Source organism: Telopea speciosissima, unplaced genomic scaffold (genome assembly GCF_018873765.1).
Source record: "Telopea speciosissima isolate NSW1024214 ecotype Mountain lineage unplaced genomic scaffold, Tspe_v1 Tspe_v1.0015, whole genome shotgun sequence".
Classification (NCBI taxonomy): Eukaryota; Viridiplantae; Streptophyta; class Magnoliopsida; order Proteales; family Proteaceae; genus Telopea; species Telopea speciosissima.
Window position 1 is genome coordinate 78,844 of NW_025317351.1, and position 17,935 is coordinate 96,778.

The 17,935-nt window shown below is 42.1% G+C and overlaps 1 protein-coding gene and 1 non-coding gene across 2 annotated transcripts; both read right to left on the bottom strand.

Moving 5' to 3' along the window:
• Nucleotides 1-5,386: 5,386 nt before the first annotated feature.
• Nucleotides 5,387-5,492, bottom strand: LOC122647265. The gene has a single exon (XR_006330836.1). It is a non-coding gene; the product is annotated as a small nucleolar RNA R71 (small nucleolar RNA).
• A 187-nt stretch (nucleotides 5,493-5,679) lies between these two features.
• On the bottom strand, nucleotides 5,680-8,625 carry LOC122647246 (aquaporin PIP2-4-like). Its single transcript, XM_043840690.1, has 7 exons — nucleotides 8,586-8,625; nucleotides 8,206-8,501; nucleotides 8,033-8,080; nucleotides 6,510-6,617; nucleotides 6,387-6,443; nucleotides 6,188-6,294; nucleotides 5,680-5,710 (listed from the first exon to the last, which is right to left on the bottom strand). The coding sequence occupies exons 1-7, from the start codon at nucleotides 8,623-8,625 to the stop codon at nucleotides 5,680-5,682; spliced, it is 687 nt and encodes a 228-aa protein (XP_043696625.1).
• Nucleotides 8,626-17,935: the final 9,310 nt, after the last annotated feature.

Here is a 17,935-nt window from a genome sequence, read left to right on the forward strand (position 1 = left end):
AGAGTAGTACTAGTCAAATTATGATTCTCTTCTTTTATTTTTCCCTTTGTTTTATTGTTTTTCCCTCAGCCAAGTCCTATTCTGGCATTCCTAGTTGTATTAGGAATTCCTAATAGGATTAGGACTAAGGCAACATTCCTATCTGTACTTTGATTAATTGTACTTCGATTCAACATAAATAAAGGGCCTTGGTGATCGGTTTAGATCATCCAAGCATTCATTCCAAGGCTATTTACAGTTATAAAAGGGGCATATATGGAATTACATTTGGAGAATAGGTTGTGCACAGAAGGCTAGCGCGACTTTCCCCCTTTCCTAGAATTTCTCTCCAAGTTTCTCTCTCCTATTTCCTCTCTAATTCCCAACTTCTCTCCCACGGTTTCCCCAACTCTCTTAAATGTCTCTTTTTTATCTATCCTCTAACTTCCTCTAGGATTTCCTCTCCCAAAATCACCCATCTTCCCACCTAAAATCCCAACTCCCATTTATCTTTCCTATCTCCTCCCTAATATCTCTCCCTTCCCTTTAATTTCAGTCCCCTCCACGTGCTCTCTCCTTCCCATCTCTCCCTAAATCTCCTCTTCACTCACATGCTGCCCATTCTCTCTCCCATATCTTCTAAATCCTCCACGATTCTCCCTCTGCCATCTCTCTCTTTCCCTCTCTCCAATCTTTTCCCTAAAGTATCTCTCTTCACTCACATGCTGCCCATGCCTTTCCCAATCTTTCCGATAATCCTATTTTATTTTTAAAATCCCAAATATTCCCAATTTCAGCTCTCTCTACGGTTTCCCTCTCTCCTAAACCCTCTATGACTCTATCTCTCTCCCATCTTTCGTTCTCTCTCCCCAACCCTTCTACGATTTAAAAGAAAAAAAAAAGATCTCTCTCGGCTTCCTCTCTTGTTTTTTCTATTATTTTTATTTTTTTTGTTTTGCATCTTGGGTTCGGCAAGGGGTGGAGAGAGTGTCACTGAACCAGCAGCCTTCTCATTGCGTTATGCACAGCCTCATCACGCAAGTCAGCCGCATCCTTTATTGCATCGCCATTGCAGCCGCTCCAGTTCTCCACCTGCGTTTCATCACCATGAAGAATAGTTGCTGCCCCCCGTCAATTAGCCCCATGAGTGGCTAAATATCTTCTATCTTTAGGTGTAGATGAAGCATTGAATTTTGTTAATTAAATTTATAGATGATACATTTGATTGCTTGATGTTAAGACTTATAATTTTATTTCATTGAATGGATTTTATTGCTAAATCTAGTTTAGGGAATTTGTTTCTGTGATTCATCTTCTCTATTCAACCAATGATATTCCTGTGATTGTAATTGAAACCGATGATAGTCTATAACTGTGAAAACCCGCCAAAAAAAAAAAATTTAAGCTTTTGGAACCTGTGTGATTTAGGTTCTGGTTCAACTTTGCCCATGCTAGCCTCTAAGTTGAGGGCCGTCTCGATTAAGAAATTCAGACCTATCTCATGACTCGTCTGTAAAGGCATTCCGATCAACCAACTACCATGGCCTTAAATGAGTCTGAGGTGTCTAGCGGAAGACAACACAAGCTTGGCATGCTGGATTGATGGCCTGCGAAGCCTCTCTCTGTCTTAGGCCGAATCCCAGGTAAGAATCCTATTTTATATGTATATATGTTGTATTTTTAATTAATTAGTGTATTAGGGGCAGAATAGTAATTTTTACCTAGTGGGACCCCGCACCAGAGCTACCTATGTCGGGTCTGCTGGCTGGACAGGCTGCAGGACCTCCCCCTTAATTAATCTCAATGTAAGTATAATTTAAAATATATTTATATAACGTTTTGTACGACCAAATAGGGTTAGAAGGGTATTTTAATAAAATTGACCCCGTGGGACCTAGTTCCCCAGTGGGGAATGCTGTTCCAGACAATTACCCATGTTCGGATGACCTTTAATGTCGCATGACATCATTCTATGGCTGAATTAAGGTAGTAAATACAAAAGAATGAATTTTAGAAATAATTTATAACCAAATGACCATTCTACCCCTTAGTGCTTAAGTAGTTAGATAAATATCAAAAGACTTTCCAATTGATCACTATTCACAAGTCTAAGGGAGCTAAAGAAATTCGTTCCAGCTTGGGAGAGAAGGAAAGAAAGAGGAAAAGAGAAGAGAAGAAGGGAGAGGAAGAAGCTTACACTTAGGGCTTGTCTTCCATACTTAGGATTAAGCTTGGATTCTTTATTGGAAGGCTAAATTGCACAAAAGAAGTGCTGCCTGCATCTGTTTTCACTTCTGAAATTCAGGTAGGCCATGCTTCTGGACATATTTCACCTTCCTCTTCCTCTAATCTTCAACATATTAGGCCTAATTGAATTCCTGCCATTAAAGCTCTAAGTTTCAGCTCAAGTAATAAGAATCTTACCCAATTGCTTGCTGTCCTAATGCTATTTAGGCTCAGTTATGTCTGAATCTCCATGGTAGTACCTCTAATAAGCCCAATTTTTGCTCCCAGTAACTAGTCCATGAACCCTAGCTAAGAAATTTAGGTTTAATTGAAGAAATTCCTAAATTAACTAACTAGTTATGAAATTGGAACCCAAAATAGATTGACCCACCTTGAATTAATGTTAAAACTCCTAATTTGGGCCATGCATGCAAAGATCTGGCCAATTGAAGCAAAACCTCCAAATTCGGACATTGACCCGGATGCTGTTGCAGGCCTAGGGGCGGTCGACCGGCTCCCTGGAAGTCTGCATCCGGCTGCCTGTTTTGGAGCCTTTATGACCCTGCCCTTATGGGACTTAACCTTGAGCCATACTAGGACCTAATGGATGATGTTTTGCGTGTTGTTTAGGCCTGTTTCTGCTGCTCTTTATCTGCTTTGCTGGGTTCTTGGAAGGTTATTTGGAATAGGCTAAGTTACAACTCAGGTAAGGGGATTCGACCTTAATTTCCTGCGTGTTTATCACATTAATTTCAACTTTATGCTAAATGCCATGCTCATGCATCATTTCCTTTATACCTGGAGCATGTAGTTTTCTAGCTTTTATTTAATGCATTAGACTGCATGTAAAATAGGTTACACAAAGACATACTGCATTGCATTTGCATTGATTATTTATATGATGTGAATTTATGACGATGGAATTCGGTACTTTATAACTCAGATCATGCTTGCCTGATCATGTTTAGACTGCACTGGGCTAGGTTGATATTCATTACCCAGTACTGCGCCCCTTACTAACAGGGGGAAAGGTGTTGGACAACCCGTGGCAGAGACCGATGTGTTAGTTCCGGGATGCCATCTTCTATCCCATGTTAGCGGGTCCCTAATTCCGCTATGGGAATAAATAGGCAGGGTTGGTCATTTGGGGGTCTGTCGGGGTCCGATGTGTTAGTTCCGGAACAGGCGGGTCCTCACCGTGGTAGAATGGTTTCGCTTGGGTGACCGAAGGGTTACTTCCGGGACCGAGGTTAGCATCTACCACTAGTAGTAGTACTTATACCCCATGAGACTTAGTATCTGTCTTTAGGAACATGTTAGTTTAGCACATGCATCATGGATTTATTGTGTTTGTATGCTTGTACCCCCCTTACTGGGCTCAGTTGAGAGCTCACCCCTGTGGATATCCTTATTTTTCAGGTGATTTAGTTACTTCTAATGTTGGATTTGCGGCGCTGGAGTTTGAAGTGCACGATACTTCGTGCGCACATGATGATTGCGCAACCTCCTGATTTTGGCCTGATAGTCCAGGCTACCTTTCCACTCTTTTATGCTTTATAAATGCTTTATATAATTATAGTATAGTTTCTTGTATACTTTTACTCTATGGTACCTTTGAGAACTGTATAATTGTATCATAAGTCTTATCCTTTATATAAATGAAATATCACTTACACTTCTCTTACTAATGATGTTATCTCTATTAATTAAATTGTTTCCGCTGCCTCTGATTACTGTGTCTGTGAGCAATGATTGTAAATAGGGTACTGCACTTGTGATCCTTAGGGATTGGTTGGATGTCAGAGACATCCCGCCACACTTGGCCCTTAATAACCGGGCCAGGGTGTGACAATAACTGACTGAACTAAGCGTGCTAAGCCAAAAGCGAAAGACGATAGTGATCAGCAAGATAGGTTATAACTAGGCCGAATTGCAATTATCATTCTGTGGTGTCATAAGCTTGTAGTTGTAATGAACAGTAAGTGTATGCCATAAATTAACTAATGAGTCAATACGGATTCGAAACCTGAAGACAGTCTCTCTTTTTCATCTCTCAAATTGATTTTTAGTATCCCTTATAGTTAATTAAATTATTGCTTTTTGTTTAGTTTAATCAAAACCCAAAACGACTATATCTCATCCTTAACATTTTAGCCTTCCAGTTCCCTGTGGATTCGATCCCTACTTACCACTATTCTATTAGTTCTAATTAGGATTTATTTTTTATCACAAAACGACACGATCAAATTTTGGAGCCGTTGCCGGGGAACCGAAGCACGGTTGCTAAGATTGATTTAGTTATTTCGTTCTAATTTGTTTTAGTTTTAATTTCAAATTTTTTATTTTTATTTTTTTAGTTTAATATTAGTTCAGCCTAAGTTGCTTTTATTTTGTTTTGCAGGCAGCCCAATTTGCAGAGCAAGGACAAGTGTGCCATTTTCAGCCCAACTTGTTGAACTTATATTTATCCCTCTAGCACATTGTTTTTTTCTTTTTTTCCATTCTTTTATTTTGTTCTCATCATTGTTAAAACAGAATTTTATTCTCCCTTCCCCTTAAGATCATATGTGTGATTTTCTTTTTATTGGATATTCGTTCTTGGATGCGGCAAAGTTCAAGTGAGGATTGATCTTCATTGGAGCTAGGCGATTCAGGTATATACCCTATCTCTTAATGTTTGATTTGCTTAGTTTTATTTCTTTTCGTAGTTGTTAGTAGTTAATGCATGGTCGTCATTCTTGTCACCCCAACTTGACCAATTTGAACCCGAAATTGAGAGAACTTTGTGTCTAATTCGGAAAAATAGAAGGATGGCGGAAAGAACGTCCATTGATTGAGCACTTCACTCCCTTGACTTATACGTCGGCCTCATGTATTAGGGTTCCTGCTGTTCAGGCAGACCAATATGAGATTAAGTCTAGTGTTATTCAGATGCTCCCATCTTTTTATGGACTTAGCAATTAGAAACCGTATAAGCATCTGGATGAATTTTTAGAGATATGTTCAACTATTAAAATCCAGAATTTTTCTGAAGATGCTCTTCAATTGACCTTGTTCCCATTTTCCCTCAAGGATAAAGCCAAACAATGGCTCAATTCCTTGGACACTGTAGTGATTACTACTTGGGATGAAATGCAACAAGAGTTTCTAAAAAAGTATTTCCCCATAGGTTGGACTAATCAAATCAGGTGAGGCATCACTAGCTTTTCGCAAGTTGATGGTGAGCAATTTTATGAGACCTGGGAAAGACTTAAGGACCTGATTAGAAAGTGTCCCCATCATGCTGTACCCATAGTACTAAATCTCACAAAATCTCGGTCGAAATTTCGAATATTTTGAGTATCTCGACCTGACCGAAACAAAACACAAGCTCGAATTAAAAAAATGCAAAAACTCGATCGAAATTTTGACCATCTCGCGATATCTCGAGACAAAATCAAAATCTCGCGAGATATCAAGATTCTTTTTTCAAAATTAGCATTGCCCACAATTCAGTGCAGCATGACTGTACCAAACATGTGGAGATTAACAGACACTTCATCAAGGAGAAGTTAGAGAGTGGGCAGATTTGTATCCCTTTTGTGAAGTCTGGAGATCAACTGGCTGATGTCTTCACCAAAGGGTTGAGTGGGAAGTTGTATTATCCTAGTCTAGTCAAGTTGGGCATGTGTGATATCCATACCCCAACTTGAGGGGGAGTGTTGAGATGTGTTACCCGATATTAGAAGGGTATTTTTGGTATTTTATTTATGCTTTATTTATGTATTTTTGAACAAGGGTAGAATTGTAATTTGGTCATGAACAGTGTTTCCCTTTGTAATCTCTTTTATTATTATTATTATTATAAAAAGAGAGCTTCACTGATCTCATTGATCATTCAAGCCATTCATAAAATTCCTGTTTTGTTAACAATAACCTTCAAGAAAGAAAACCACTAAAGAAAGTGAAGCACATAGAAACAACAAAATAGAGAGAGAAATACCAATGGAGGAAGGCATTCGTTAGCATGTTTCCAAAAGAGTGAACGGTAGGTCGCGGAGGTCGCGGAGGTTCAGGAGTGCTTGGATCAGGACTCCAAGGCTCACTTTGCTGTACAAATTATATCAGAAAACTTTAAATTAAATTTTCTCCATTTGCAACATCACAATTGAATGGGTTGAAATTTGAAAAGTAAGTCTTACATCTGCTTCAGGTTGTAAGGTAATTTGCCCATAAACTCCATTTGCTTCTTGTTCAGCCTGGAGAAATAGTAGAAATCAACAAAAATACAAAACACCCAAAGAGAGAAAGAGAGGCAAATTTACAAAGAGGAATGCCAGCAACTCAATGTGTATAACACGACAAAGGATCTTCAAAGGATGATTAAACATAGGAATTTGCTGATTAAATTCCTGGTTCGTCGATGCTTTTAGCTGTAAAATTTTTAAAAGGAAAAAATAAAGGGAATAAAAATTCATGTTAGATAGGAAGAAAGATCGAAGAAGAAAAAAAGAGTTTGATTCTAGAAACGATAAACAGAAAAAAAAAGAGCCCACATTTAAATGAAGTAGAGAATCACTCACTTGTTCCCACCATTACAATCTGTTTTTCTCCCTCACAGTGGCCTTGGGATAACACCGGTTCCGATGTGAGTCAGCTCCGGGAGACAACAATTCCACACCCGAATCCGGTGACTTCTCCCATTAAAGAACCGACGGCTTAAAGAGATGGGTGGTTCTGATTGATAGAAGGACCTTCTATACTATGTAAACCCAACACTAATTAAAACAAGGGGGTGGGGGGGCCATGGTCTTAGGGGAAGGAGCAGGTGGTTGCAGCAGGGTGGAAGCAGTGGCGGAGGTGGAGGAGGTGAAGGTGAAGGTGAGGCCAGGAGTGGGGTTGAGAGGGTAAAATTGGAAATATCTTCAGTTTTGGGTAGGACTAAGTTCACAAGGAATCACATATGTTACTTTTGAAATTTGAGGTACCTCCCAAGTACTTTAATCAAATAATAGTATCCATGGTTAAGCATGTTGAAGCATGTTGAAAATTATCTAATTCACATTGCCAATCATAATAATAGTGTCTAACACAGGAACACAGTTTGCACCTAACCTGAGTTAAGAATTATCCAATTCACATTGCCAATCACAAGACAGAAAGGAAACTCCAATGTAAAACGCTGAACCAGCAAAATTTGAGCCTGCCAGGTAAGCTTAAGCTTGGATTTAAGCTAAATAAAGAAACACTATCATTCCCAATCTTGCCCACTCATCCATCTCAAGATCATTATCTCTGCTACACTCAATTATGCACATGTTTTTTTTCATCTCCTAACATTAAGCTCCGAAAAGCAATTCTGGTCTTAAATCCATGAAAGTTTACCCTCAACTTGAACGGAATACAGCCATCAAATAATACTCCCAAAGTTCCTCCTCTGCACCTGCCCAGTTCAAATTCCAATTGAAAACACCATCTCCATCTGAAATTTTTTTGCAGTGCAGGGCTACAGGTTTGAGCTTTGACTGCTTGAATAAGGTGGAGTGTACCCGGTGGAGCCGGACCTTTAGGATTGGGCTTGGGCCTCTTAAAAATTTTAAAAAATCCTCAGGACTGAAACCGAATTTGTAGGTCGAACAACCTCTATCAAGCAAAACATCAGAAAACAATCTAAACCAGTAAGCAAAGCATAGAAATATTAGTGGCAGTAGATTACGATCTTCACTTCAAAATAGCGCAAATTAGAATGAGCATTGTGAGGGAGTGACTAAAAAATAAAGAAGAGAAAAGAAGAAGAGGAAGAAATTCAATTGTGGAGGCGATCAAAAAACATGGTTGTCCCACCCACCGAGGGGGGGAACAAAACTGCAAACCCAATTGGAAGTGGTGCCAATACCTGTAAATCCCAAGCAGAAGTTCTGAATTAGAATGCTTTCCATGTGGGTTAACAAGAGAATTGAGAATGATTTCTATATCAATTCTACTAATACTCTGTTTTCCAAGTAAAACAGGTGAACTTACAGGAACATGGGAGTCTCGGGCACTTCTCATGGGATCTGTAGCAGAGAAAACAGTGTAGACAAAGACGAAGGTACCAATAATTTCAGCTGTAAAACTCACCCCTTTGCTGTAGCCATCGGCGATCTCATTCGCCCCACCACCATACTGCACATAGTGAGACTTTTGGAAGGCCTTTACTAGCCCTACTTCATACATTGCACCCAAGCATTGTGCCACCATGTACATCACACCACGGATTAGTGACACTTTACGGGCTATGAAAAGCCCAAACGTTACTGCTGGGTTAATATGCCCTACTGTACACACACACACATAATTGTTTATAATCAAATTGTAGACAACAGAATACAGAAAAAGCAGCTAACAAATGGATTACCCACTAGAGATAACGGCGGTGCAGTAAACAAGGATGAAGATCATGAAACAAAACTAGAGGCGGATTGTTCTTGGTGGCGGCAATGGTAGTATTGGTGCTTCCCATGTGGGGAGGGGCATTTACGTAATAAAGAGGCGTTGTGAGAACAAAAGGCTCCACAGAGGTGGATTGTTCTTGGCAGCTCTGGAGTTGGCTTCTGCAACTGTAAAGCATAGAAGATTTCAACGATGGCAGAGAAAACGGATTCTGACGAATATGGAACCGGTCCTTAATATGCTTGCTTCTGGTGCTCAATGAAGATAAAGGAGAGAAAAGAGGAAGAAGGAAATGTGATCCGATTAAATTACGATCTTCACTTAAGAATAGCACAAATTTGAACGACTAAAAAATATGGAAGATAAAAGAGAGAAGAAAGAAGAAAGAAATTCAATTGAGGCAGTGATAAAAAAAAACCAGCTGTCCCAAGAAGTAGCAACAAGGTAATTTCCCTCGGGACTGAAACTAAAGCTCGTAACCGAATTTGTAGGAGGTTGAACAACCTGCAACAAGCAAAACATCAGAAAACAACCTAAACGAGTAAGCAAAGCATCAAAAATTTATCCCATATGGGTTCTCTTTAGAGAGAGAGAGAGAGAGGTGCACCTTGGCGACGAAGATTCAAGTTATCCAGTGTTTTTGAATGGCGATCATTTTACTTATTGGTCCACTTCTTCAACCAACAAAAAATTTCCCTTCACCTGTTCAAAGAATTTGGACAGTGGCCTCTGCTGGTAGCGTAACTCAACATGGAAAGCACCTGGATGAGGTCTCTATGAGGAGAGGGAGAGTGGGAGAGAGCATTTCTGACTTAGGAAGGAATGAAATGGGCGTGTATACTGGCTGGAGTGACTGCCACAACCCCTGAATTCCTGAGAAATAGTAAAGTTTCACATATAAAAGGAAATGCGTAAAGATTAGATTACGATCTTCACTTCAAATTAGCACAAATTAGAATGAGCACTGCGAGGGAATGACTAAAAATAAAGAAGAGAAAAGAGGAAGAAGGAAGAAGTTTAATTGTAGCGGCGATCAAAAAACCTGGTTGTCCCAAGAAGTATCGACGAGGTAATTTCCGTCGGGACTGAAACTAAGGCTCGTACCAAATTTGTAGGAGGTTGAACAACCTGTATCAAGCAAAACATTAGAAAACAACCTAAACGAGTAAGCAAAGCATCGAAATACTGGTGGCAGTAGATAAGCTTCAAGATCAATATTCAAGAAAGGGAAAAAGTTGGACAAAAATGGAGCGATCCTCTGCAAATACAATATTAGACATTGTTTTTTTTGCTGAATAAGTATATATTACCAAACTCCAGAAGGGGGCCGGAAGGAGAAAAGAGGGGGGGGGGGGAATGTACAACGAGAGGGAGGGGGGAGAAAAGAGGAAAACCAGAGTCAAGTCCTCCTTAAACTAGAAGGGGACTGCAACATACTGCTATCCAGACCCCAGGTAACAACAATGTGCCTGTTCCTAGGGGTATCCATGAAGGACCGGTGGGGTATAGTGCTGATCTTAGAGGAAACTTCGAAGGAGATGTCTTTCCAAATCAAGTCGAAAGATCTAGATTTGGAAGTCCATCTCCTAAGATTCCTCTCCATCCAAAAATGATGGACAACAGAGCCAAAAACAAGCTTGCCAATACTGTCACAGATGGTGCTGCCTTCAAAAGCTTCGGTCAACCAGATGCATTCTCGGTCAAATGGAAGGTGTCTCTTGCTTCGGTACCAGATGGAACAAAGGGCTTTTTTCCAGATGGTAGAAGAAAAGGGGCAAGCAAAGAAGAGATGGGTAGTGTCCTCAAAACCGTTCCAGCAAAAGGTGCAAGAGGGATGGACAGGGATGTGGCGGTGCAGGAGAAAGCCTTGGGTAGGAAGGCAGAGGTGAAGCGATCTCCAGGCTATAAGACTATGATAAGGGATGGAGCCTTTGAACCAGACTAGGTTGTGCTAGGGAACGGGGGCGGAGGGGTTACGGACAAAGTTCCAAGCTGATCTAGTGGTAAAACGACCAGAGGGGGAGGGGAGCCAAATTGCCTTATCCGCAAGGGTAGGAGTGGGTAGGTGAATGGGGGGGAGGGTAGGCCAGATCTGGGATAGGACAGAAGGAAGGGGAGAAGGAGGGGACCAGGAACCAAGGGAAATGATAAGAGACAAGGGGCAGATTTGGGGATGCCAGAAGAGTAGACAGCTCTAGGGCCAAAGACATTGTAAAGAATGCCTAAGGGATGCCAGGGGTCCAGCCAAAGGGAGGTAGAGGAGCCATTAACAATGGCGGTGGAGGTGGCCGTAAGGGCAAGAGGCCGGAGAAGGAGAATCTTACACCAAACCCAAGACGCATCAGGGCGTAAAGGAGCAATCCAAATGGAATCATTCTTGAGAAGGAGGGAGTAGACCCAGTTGATCTAGTTGGAATCGTACTTGGAAGAGATTTTCCAAATGAGCTTAAGGATTCTGGCTGTGTTGGAGTCCTGAATGCGGCAAATGCCTAAGCCTCCTTCAGCCTTGGGAAGACAGATGGATTTCCAGCTGATTGGATGCAGGAATTTTAAGGTTTCTTTCCCTTTCCAAAGGAAAGCACAGAAGAGGTTCTCAATGGTTGTGATGGTGGCTTTAAGGATGGCGAAGATGCCACACCAATAAATGTATGAAGATTGGAAGACCGATCTGATACATTCAAGTCTACCTTTCCAGAGCTGAAGGCGTTGCGGATATTATCAAGCATGGGAGTGCAATGATGGCTGGAAAGCCTGGCGGGGATGAGAGGCAGGCCAAGGTATTTGACAGGAAGGGAGCCAAGAGAGAAGCCAGTAAGACAGAGGAGGGATTCTTTATAAGACTCAGGGATCCCAGCAAGGAAGAGTTTGGATTTAAGGAGGTTGATTCGGAGCCCAGAAAGGTCTTCAAACAGGCAGAGGGAGGACATGATGGCAACGATAGAGGAGGGGGAGGCCTTGGAGAAAATCATCAAATCATCAGCGAAGGCCAAGTGGGTAAGGTTGATGTGCTTGCATTTGGGGATGGGGCAAATGAGATGGAGATCAGTTTTGGATTGAAGGCTCCTAGAGAGGACTTCAAGGGCAAGGGAAAAAAGGAAGGGGGAGAGGGGGCTGTTAGGTTTTAGAGTTGAAGGAGAAGGAAGAAAACAGCTCTACGAGAGCTAAGAGTTCAAACACGATTCTTGAGGTAAAATGTGTTATGTCTCTAAACTAGAGACTAACCAGCTTATATTGAAAAGAATGTAAAATTACACTGAGGCCCTTAGCCTTATACAAATGAAATATAGAGTACATAAGCAGGGGTTATGTACATATATACCCCTGATACAACTATTCTTAACACTCCCCCTCAAGCTGGGTGGTATATATCATACATACCCAGCTTGTCTAACATAAAACTGAAGTGATGAGAACTAAGTCCTTTGGTGAAGATGTCTGCCACTTGTTCAGTTGTTTTCACAAATGGAGTACAAATAGTCTTAGAGTCTATCTTCTCCTTGATAAAGTGTTTGTCGACCTCAACATGCTTTGTCCGGTCATATTGAACCGAATTGTGAGCAATACTGATGGCTACCTTGTTATTGCAGTATAGACTCATAGGCTCAGTTGTCTCAAACCCCAATTCTTGAACAAGTTTCTTCAACCACAAGATTTCACACACAGCATGGGCCATGGCTCTAAACTCTGCTTCACCACTTGACCTTGCTACCACGGGTTGCTTCTTACTTCTCCAAGTGACTAAGTTTCCCCCAACAAAAGTACAGTATCCAGAAGTGGACCTTCTATCCGAAATAGACCCGACCCAATCAGCATCTGTATAAACTTCGATTCTTAAGTGATCATTCCTAGAGAAGAGAAGAAACTTTCCAGGACATGACTTCAAGTACTTGAGGATCCTATAAACTGCATCAAGATGTCCCATCTTAGGTACATGCATAAACTGACTCACCACTCCAACAGCACAGGTTATGTCAGGTCTGGTGAGGGAAAGATAGATTAGCTTGCCTAGTAATCTCTGATATTTTTCAGCATCCACAAGAGGTTCGCCACAATCTTCCCTCAGTCTGTGGTTCTGCTCAATAGGGGAAGAGATTGGTTTGTACCCTAAGTAGCCTGTCTCTGTAAGTACATCAAGAACAAACTTCCTTTGGCAAACATTGATCCCTTGCTTGGACCTTGAAACTTCAATCCCCAAAAAATACTTCAATGGACCAAGATCTTTGATCTCAAACTGCCGAGCCAAATAAAGCTTCAACTTTGAGATTTCAGCTTCACCGTTTCCCGTGACCACAATGTCATCAACATAAACAATGAGAGTTGTAGTGGTGTTGCCCTTCCTTTGTATAAACAATGTGTGATCAGCTTAACTTTGAGTATACCCATTCTGTAGGAGGGCTTGTCTAAACCTCTCAAACTAAGCCTTAGGAGACTGTTTAAGTCCATAAAGAGCCTTCCTAAGACGACAAACTTTCCCATTGTCACCAGTAAGCTTGAACCCAGGAGGATGATGCATATACACCTCTTCTTCTAGGTCACCATATAAGAATGCATTCTTCACATCAAGTTGGTACAATGGCCAATCAAGATTTGCAGCCACTGAGAGAAGTACACGGATGGAGTTGTGCTTGGCCACTGGAGCAAAGGTCTCCTGATAGTCAATGCCATACACCTGTGTATACCCTTAGCGACAAGTCTTGCCTTATACCTCTCCACAGTACCATCAGACTTGAACTTGACCGTGAAAACCCATCTGCATCAAACAGGGGTCCTCCCTTCAGGAAGCTCAACAAGGTCCCAAGTATGATTCTTCTCAAGAGCCAACATCTCTGTGTTCATTGCTTCTCTCCATTTTGGATCTACCATAGCTTCTGCTACATTCTTGGGAATAGATATGGAAGAGATAGCCACAGAAAAGGCTATACTGTAAGGGAGATAGAATCATAGGAAACAAACTTGGCAATGGGATTAGTACATGCCCTAGTGCCCTTGCGGTGGGCAATAGGAAGATCTAAGTCTAAGGATATAGAAGTAGAAGAAGGTATGCCTGTCTAGATGGATGGAAGTTCAGGATGAGGAGACGAAGAAGGGTTTTGGCAGGTCTTCTTTATAGGAAGCCATGAAGCAGGATTTCTCCTATCTTTCGTATACACCAGTAGCTCCTCCTGTTCTCTGTTCACTTGTGCACTGGGAGACTCCCCCCTCAACAACATTATCCACAGGGGGCTCCCCCTCAACAACAGTATCCACAGAACTTTTCTTTTCCTTGTCAATCTGAAAAGGAGAAATAGAAACAGGGGACAAGAGAGGAATTGAAACAAACTCTGGAACCTCTTCACCCTCAACACCACCCAGAGATGAACACTCCCCCTGAAGAGGTGATTGAAAATAAGGAATAGTTTCAAAGAAATGGACATCTTTGGAGAGAAGCCACCAACGTGTAGGGGGATGATAACACTTATAACCTTTGGATGTGGAGGAATACCCAAGAAAGATACACTTTAAAGCCTTAGGATCCAATTTAGTGCGGGCAGATTTGCTAATATGGACATAGCAAATACACCCAAACACCCTTGGTAGAAGAGAGAAGGAAGAAGAACAGGGAGGTAAGACCTCAAGTGGAACTTTAAAGTTCAAGACACTGAACGGCATATGATTAATAAGAAAGAAAGCCGTTAGTAGGGCATCAGACCAAAAAATTTTGGGAACATGCATAGTAAACCAGAGAGATCTAGCCACTTTAAGAAGATGGCGATTTTTGCGTTCAGCCACCCCATTTTGTTGTGGGGTATCAACACAGGCCACCTGATGAATAATGCCATGGTCAGAACAAAAGGTTAACAAACTACTATACATATACTCCCCACCCTTGTCAGAATGGACAACCAGGATCCGAGTATGAAATTGGGTATACACTAACTCATACAAATTTTTAAATGCAACATAGACATCACTCTTGTGTTTCAACAGATAAACCCAAGTAACCTGAGAATAGTCATCAATGAAAGAAACAAAGTAACGGAAGCCACACAAAGAAGTAACAGGGGAAGGTCCCCAAACATCAGTATGGATAAGATGAAAAGGTGAAGTAGATCTATTACCATTAGATGCATAAACAGTTTTACAACTTTTGGCGAATAGATAAGGTTCACAATGGAAAACATGAGTGACAGGAAAAGAAGTAAATAATTGAGGCAACAGTTTCCGCATAATAGAAAAGGAAGGGTGCCCCAAACGACGATGCCAAAGCAAAAAATCCTCCTGAGTATGTCCACCTCCTTGCCCACAAACATAGGATTGGGCTTGCACAACAGGGGAAGCACCAGTCTCCAAAACATATAAACCATTAGCTTCACGACCACTGCCAATCACCTTCCTCGTCACCAAATCCTGAAAAAGACAATGATTAGGGAAGAAGGTGACAAAGCAGTTCAAAGATTTAGTCAATTGGCTAACGGAAAGAAGGTTAGTAGCAAAGTTGGGAACATGAAAGACAGACTTCAAGGGTAAAAAAGGTGTAACCTGGATATCTCCCTTACCAGAAATGGAGGAGAAGGAACCATCAGTAATTTTTACCCTATCTTTCCCAGAACAAACAGAATAGGAATTATACAGCTGAGACCTACCCGTCATATGATCCGTAGCACCCAAGTCAATGACCCAAGGCGTGGTACCGGAGGAGGAAGAGGCCTGCAATGCCGTCGAAGTAGGGGTAGCAGAGGACCCATCCAGGTGAGCTACAATGCGACGAAAGGCAGCAATGTCTTCTTTGGATAGGGATGATGAATCAGCTTCAGTGACCCCAACATGAGCCTTAGGCCCCTTCTTCTGCTGTCCCTTCAGTCCCCCTGAGGAACCAGGAGAAGGATTCCCATGAAGATCCCAGCAAAAGTCCTTCGTATGCCCAGATTTACCACAATGGTCACAGAGGAACCGGCCCTTCGTGGAGCCCTTAGCAGCCCCCTTATCAGCTCCCTTACTGGAGTCCTGAGGGGTGGAAGAAACAAGAGCAGAGCGCTCAACAGTGGGATTAGGAGTAGTCCCTATGGCACCCCTACGGGTCTCCTCACTCTGTAGATATCCACAAACCTCCTCAAGGGAGGAAAGACTTGGTCGGCCAAGGATTTGTACCCTAAAAGGTTCAAATTCAGAGTTAAGGCCGCCAAGGAGAAATAGGACCCTCTCTTTCTCAAACAACCGGTGCACCTTGACCTCATCCTCAGGACACAACTGAAGATCTCTATAATGATCATACTCCTCCCACAAACCCACGACAAGAGTATAGTACTCAGAAATGCTTCTATCACCCTGACGCAGGCTAATAATCTGTCGGAGAAGTTGGTACACCTTTGTAGAATCCCCAACTCTATCAAAAATACGAGCCACACTATCCCAAATGGCCTTGGCAGTCTCCTTGCCCATAAACCTCCTGCCAATCTCAGGCTTCATGGAGAAAAGAAGCCAAGCCATCACAAGAGAATTTTTAGTGTCCCATTTGGGATACCCTTGCTCGGTGGGAAGGGGAACTTTGATGCTGCCATTTATGTACCCCATCTTTCCCCTACACCGAAGGATCAATTTCATGGATCGGGACCAATCAAGATAATTGGTATTGTCCAACTTGACAATGGGGAGCTGCACATTTGGGTTCTCATATGAAAGGATTGGGGAGGGTGCAGCCGTAGGGTCTGCAGATAAAGGTAGGTCTGTTTCAACATTTTTGTCACCCATAGTGACCCCAAATCAAACACTTGAAGGGTCCAAACAACAGTACTTCAAGCACACAACTTCTCCTCAAACACAGCAGTCACAAAACAGAGGAAAAAACAGAGGCAAGAACTGAAAAAAGGCCTGGAAAACTTCAAACAACTATCAAACTGCAGCGGAATGACAAAGACAAACCTTCTTCAGCAAAAACGATGCCAAGGAGCCCAGAAAAAACAATCAACAAAGCTCTACTAATGAGTTTTGTCACTTCAAGAACCCCAGCTGGCGGAAAAAGTTGCAGAATGGGTCTGGTCGAACTTCAGCTTCTATCCTTTGATGCTTCAAATAGACTTGAGATGATCCAAGGAAAAGAAAAGGGACTTCCAGACGAAGCTACAGCCTCTGGTTGTGCTCCATTTGGATATCAAACAAGCAAGAAACAGCTGTGTGAAGATACCACAAGAGTCCTTCGAGTACCAGCAGAAACCAGAAGATGGAGGCTAGCCCTAGCCTTCTAAGCAACCTTCAAACACCTTCAAACTCCAGGAACAAACAACTCTGATACCATGTTAGGTTTTAGAGTTGAAGGAGAAGGAAGAAAACAGCTCCAAGAGAGCTAAGAGTTCAAACACGATTCTTGGGGTAAAATGTGTTATGTCTCTAAACTAGAGACTAACAAGCTTACATTGAAAAGAATGTAAAATTACACTGAGGCCCTTAGCCTTATACAAATGAAATATAGAGTACATAAGCAGGGGTTATGTACATATATCCCCCTGATACAACTATTCTTAACAGGGGCATCCTTGGCGGATACCAACCAAAGACTTGAAAAACCCGGCAGGGGAGCCATTAATAAGAATAGAGTAGGAGGGGGAGGAGAAGCAGGTATGAATCCAGCGCACAAAAGGATTAGGGAAACCCATTTGGATGAGCACGTAGAACTATCAGAGGCACCTAGAACTGGCTCGAAGTCTTGGAAGCACACTTTGGAGCATAAGGAGGTCCTTTTAGCTAACTTCAGGTGGCTGCTAGGGGCAGGTAATATTCACTTCTGGCTGGACAATTGGACGGGTTTTGGTCCGTTAATAGACACCGTAGACAATGGGCTTGGGGTCAATGTGGGGCTGTGGGTGAAGGATGCCTTTAGTGAGGACGGTTCTTGGAAGTAGGAAGTGTTGGACAGCATTGACTCTGAGGCCATTAGAGAGTATATTTCATCAGGATCTTTTTTCTTGTCGGATTGTGAAGATGTGCTGGTTTGGACACTCTCTAGTACTGGTTTGTTCTCTACCAAGGCGGTTTGGATTGTTGTGCGGGGTCAGTCTCCAATAGCTTCCTATGCAAATTGGATTTGGAATAGCAGGCTCCGGGTGAAGATGGGTTTCTTTTCTTGGCAGCTTCTGAATGGAAGGATACCCGCAGATGATTCTTTGATGGCGCTGGGTATACCACTAGCCTCAAAATGTTTGTGCTGTGGAAGGCCCCAGAGGGAGACGATGGACCACTGTCTTATTTCTGAAGGCACGGCGGCTAGAGTTTGGGACCACTTCTCCAGATTGTTTGACATCACCCATCTTCCCACCCAGGATGCGAGGAGCAGGGTTTTATTCTG

What these genes read in the sequence shown, in the direction of transcription:
- LOC122647246 (XM_043840690.1), bottom strand. Translation starts at nt 8,625, where the DNA reads ATGATCTTCATCCTTGTTTACTGCACCGCCGTTATCTCTA. An exon ending in CAGTTTTGTTCCCCCCCTCG is followed by an intron (nt 6,618 to 8,032) that starts GTGGGTGGGACA and finishes AAAATTTTACAG; the next exon opens with CTAAAAGCATCGACGAACCA. An exon ending in ACGAATGCCTTCCTCCATTG is followed by an intron (nt 5,711 to 6,187) that starts GTATTTCTCTCT and finishes TGTTTGGTACAG; the next exon opens with TCATGCTGCACTGAATTGTG.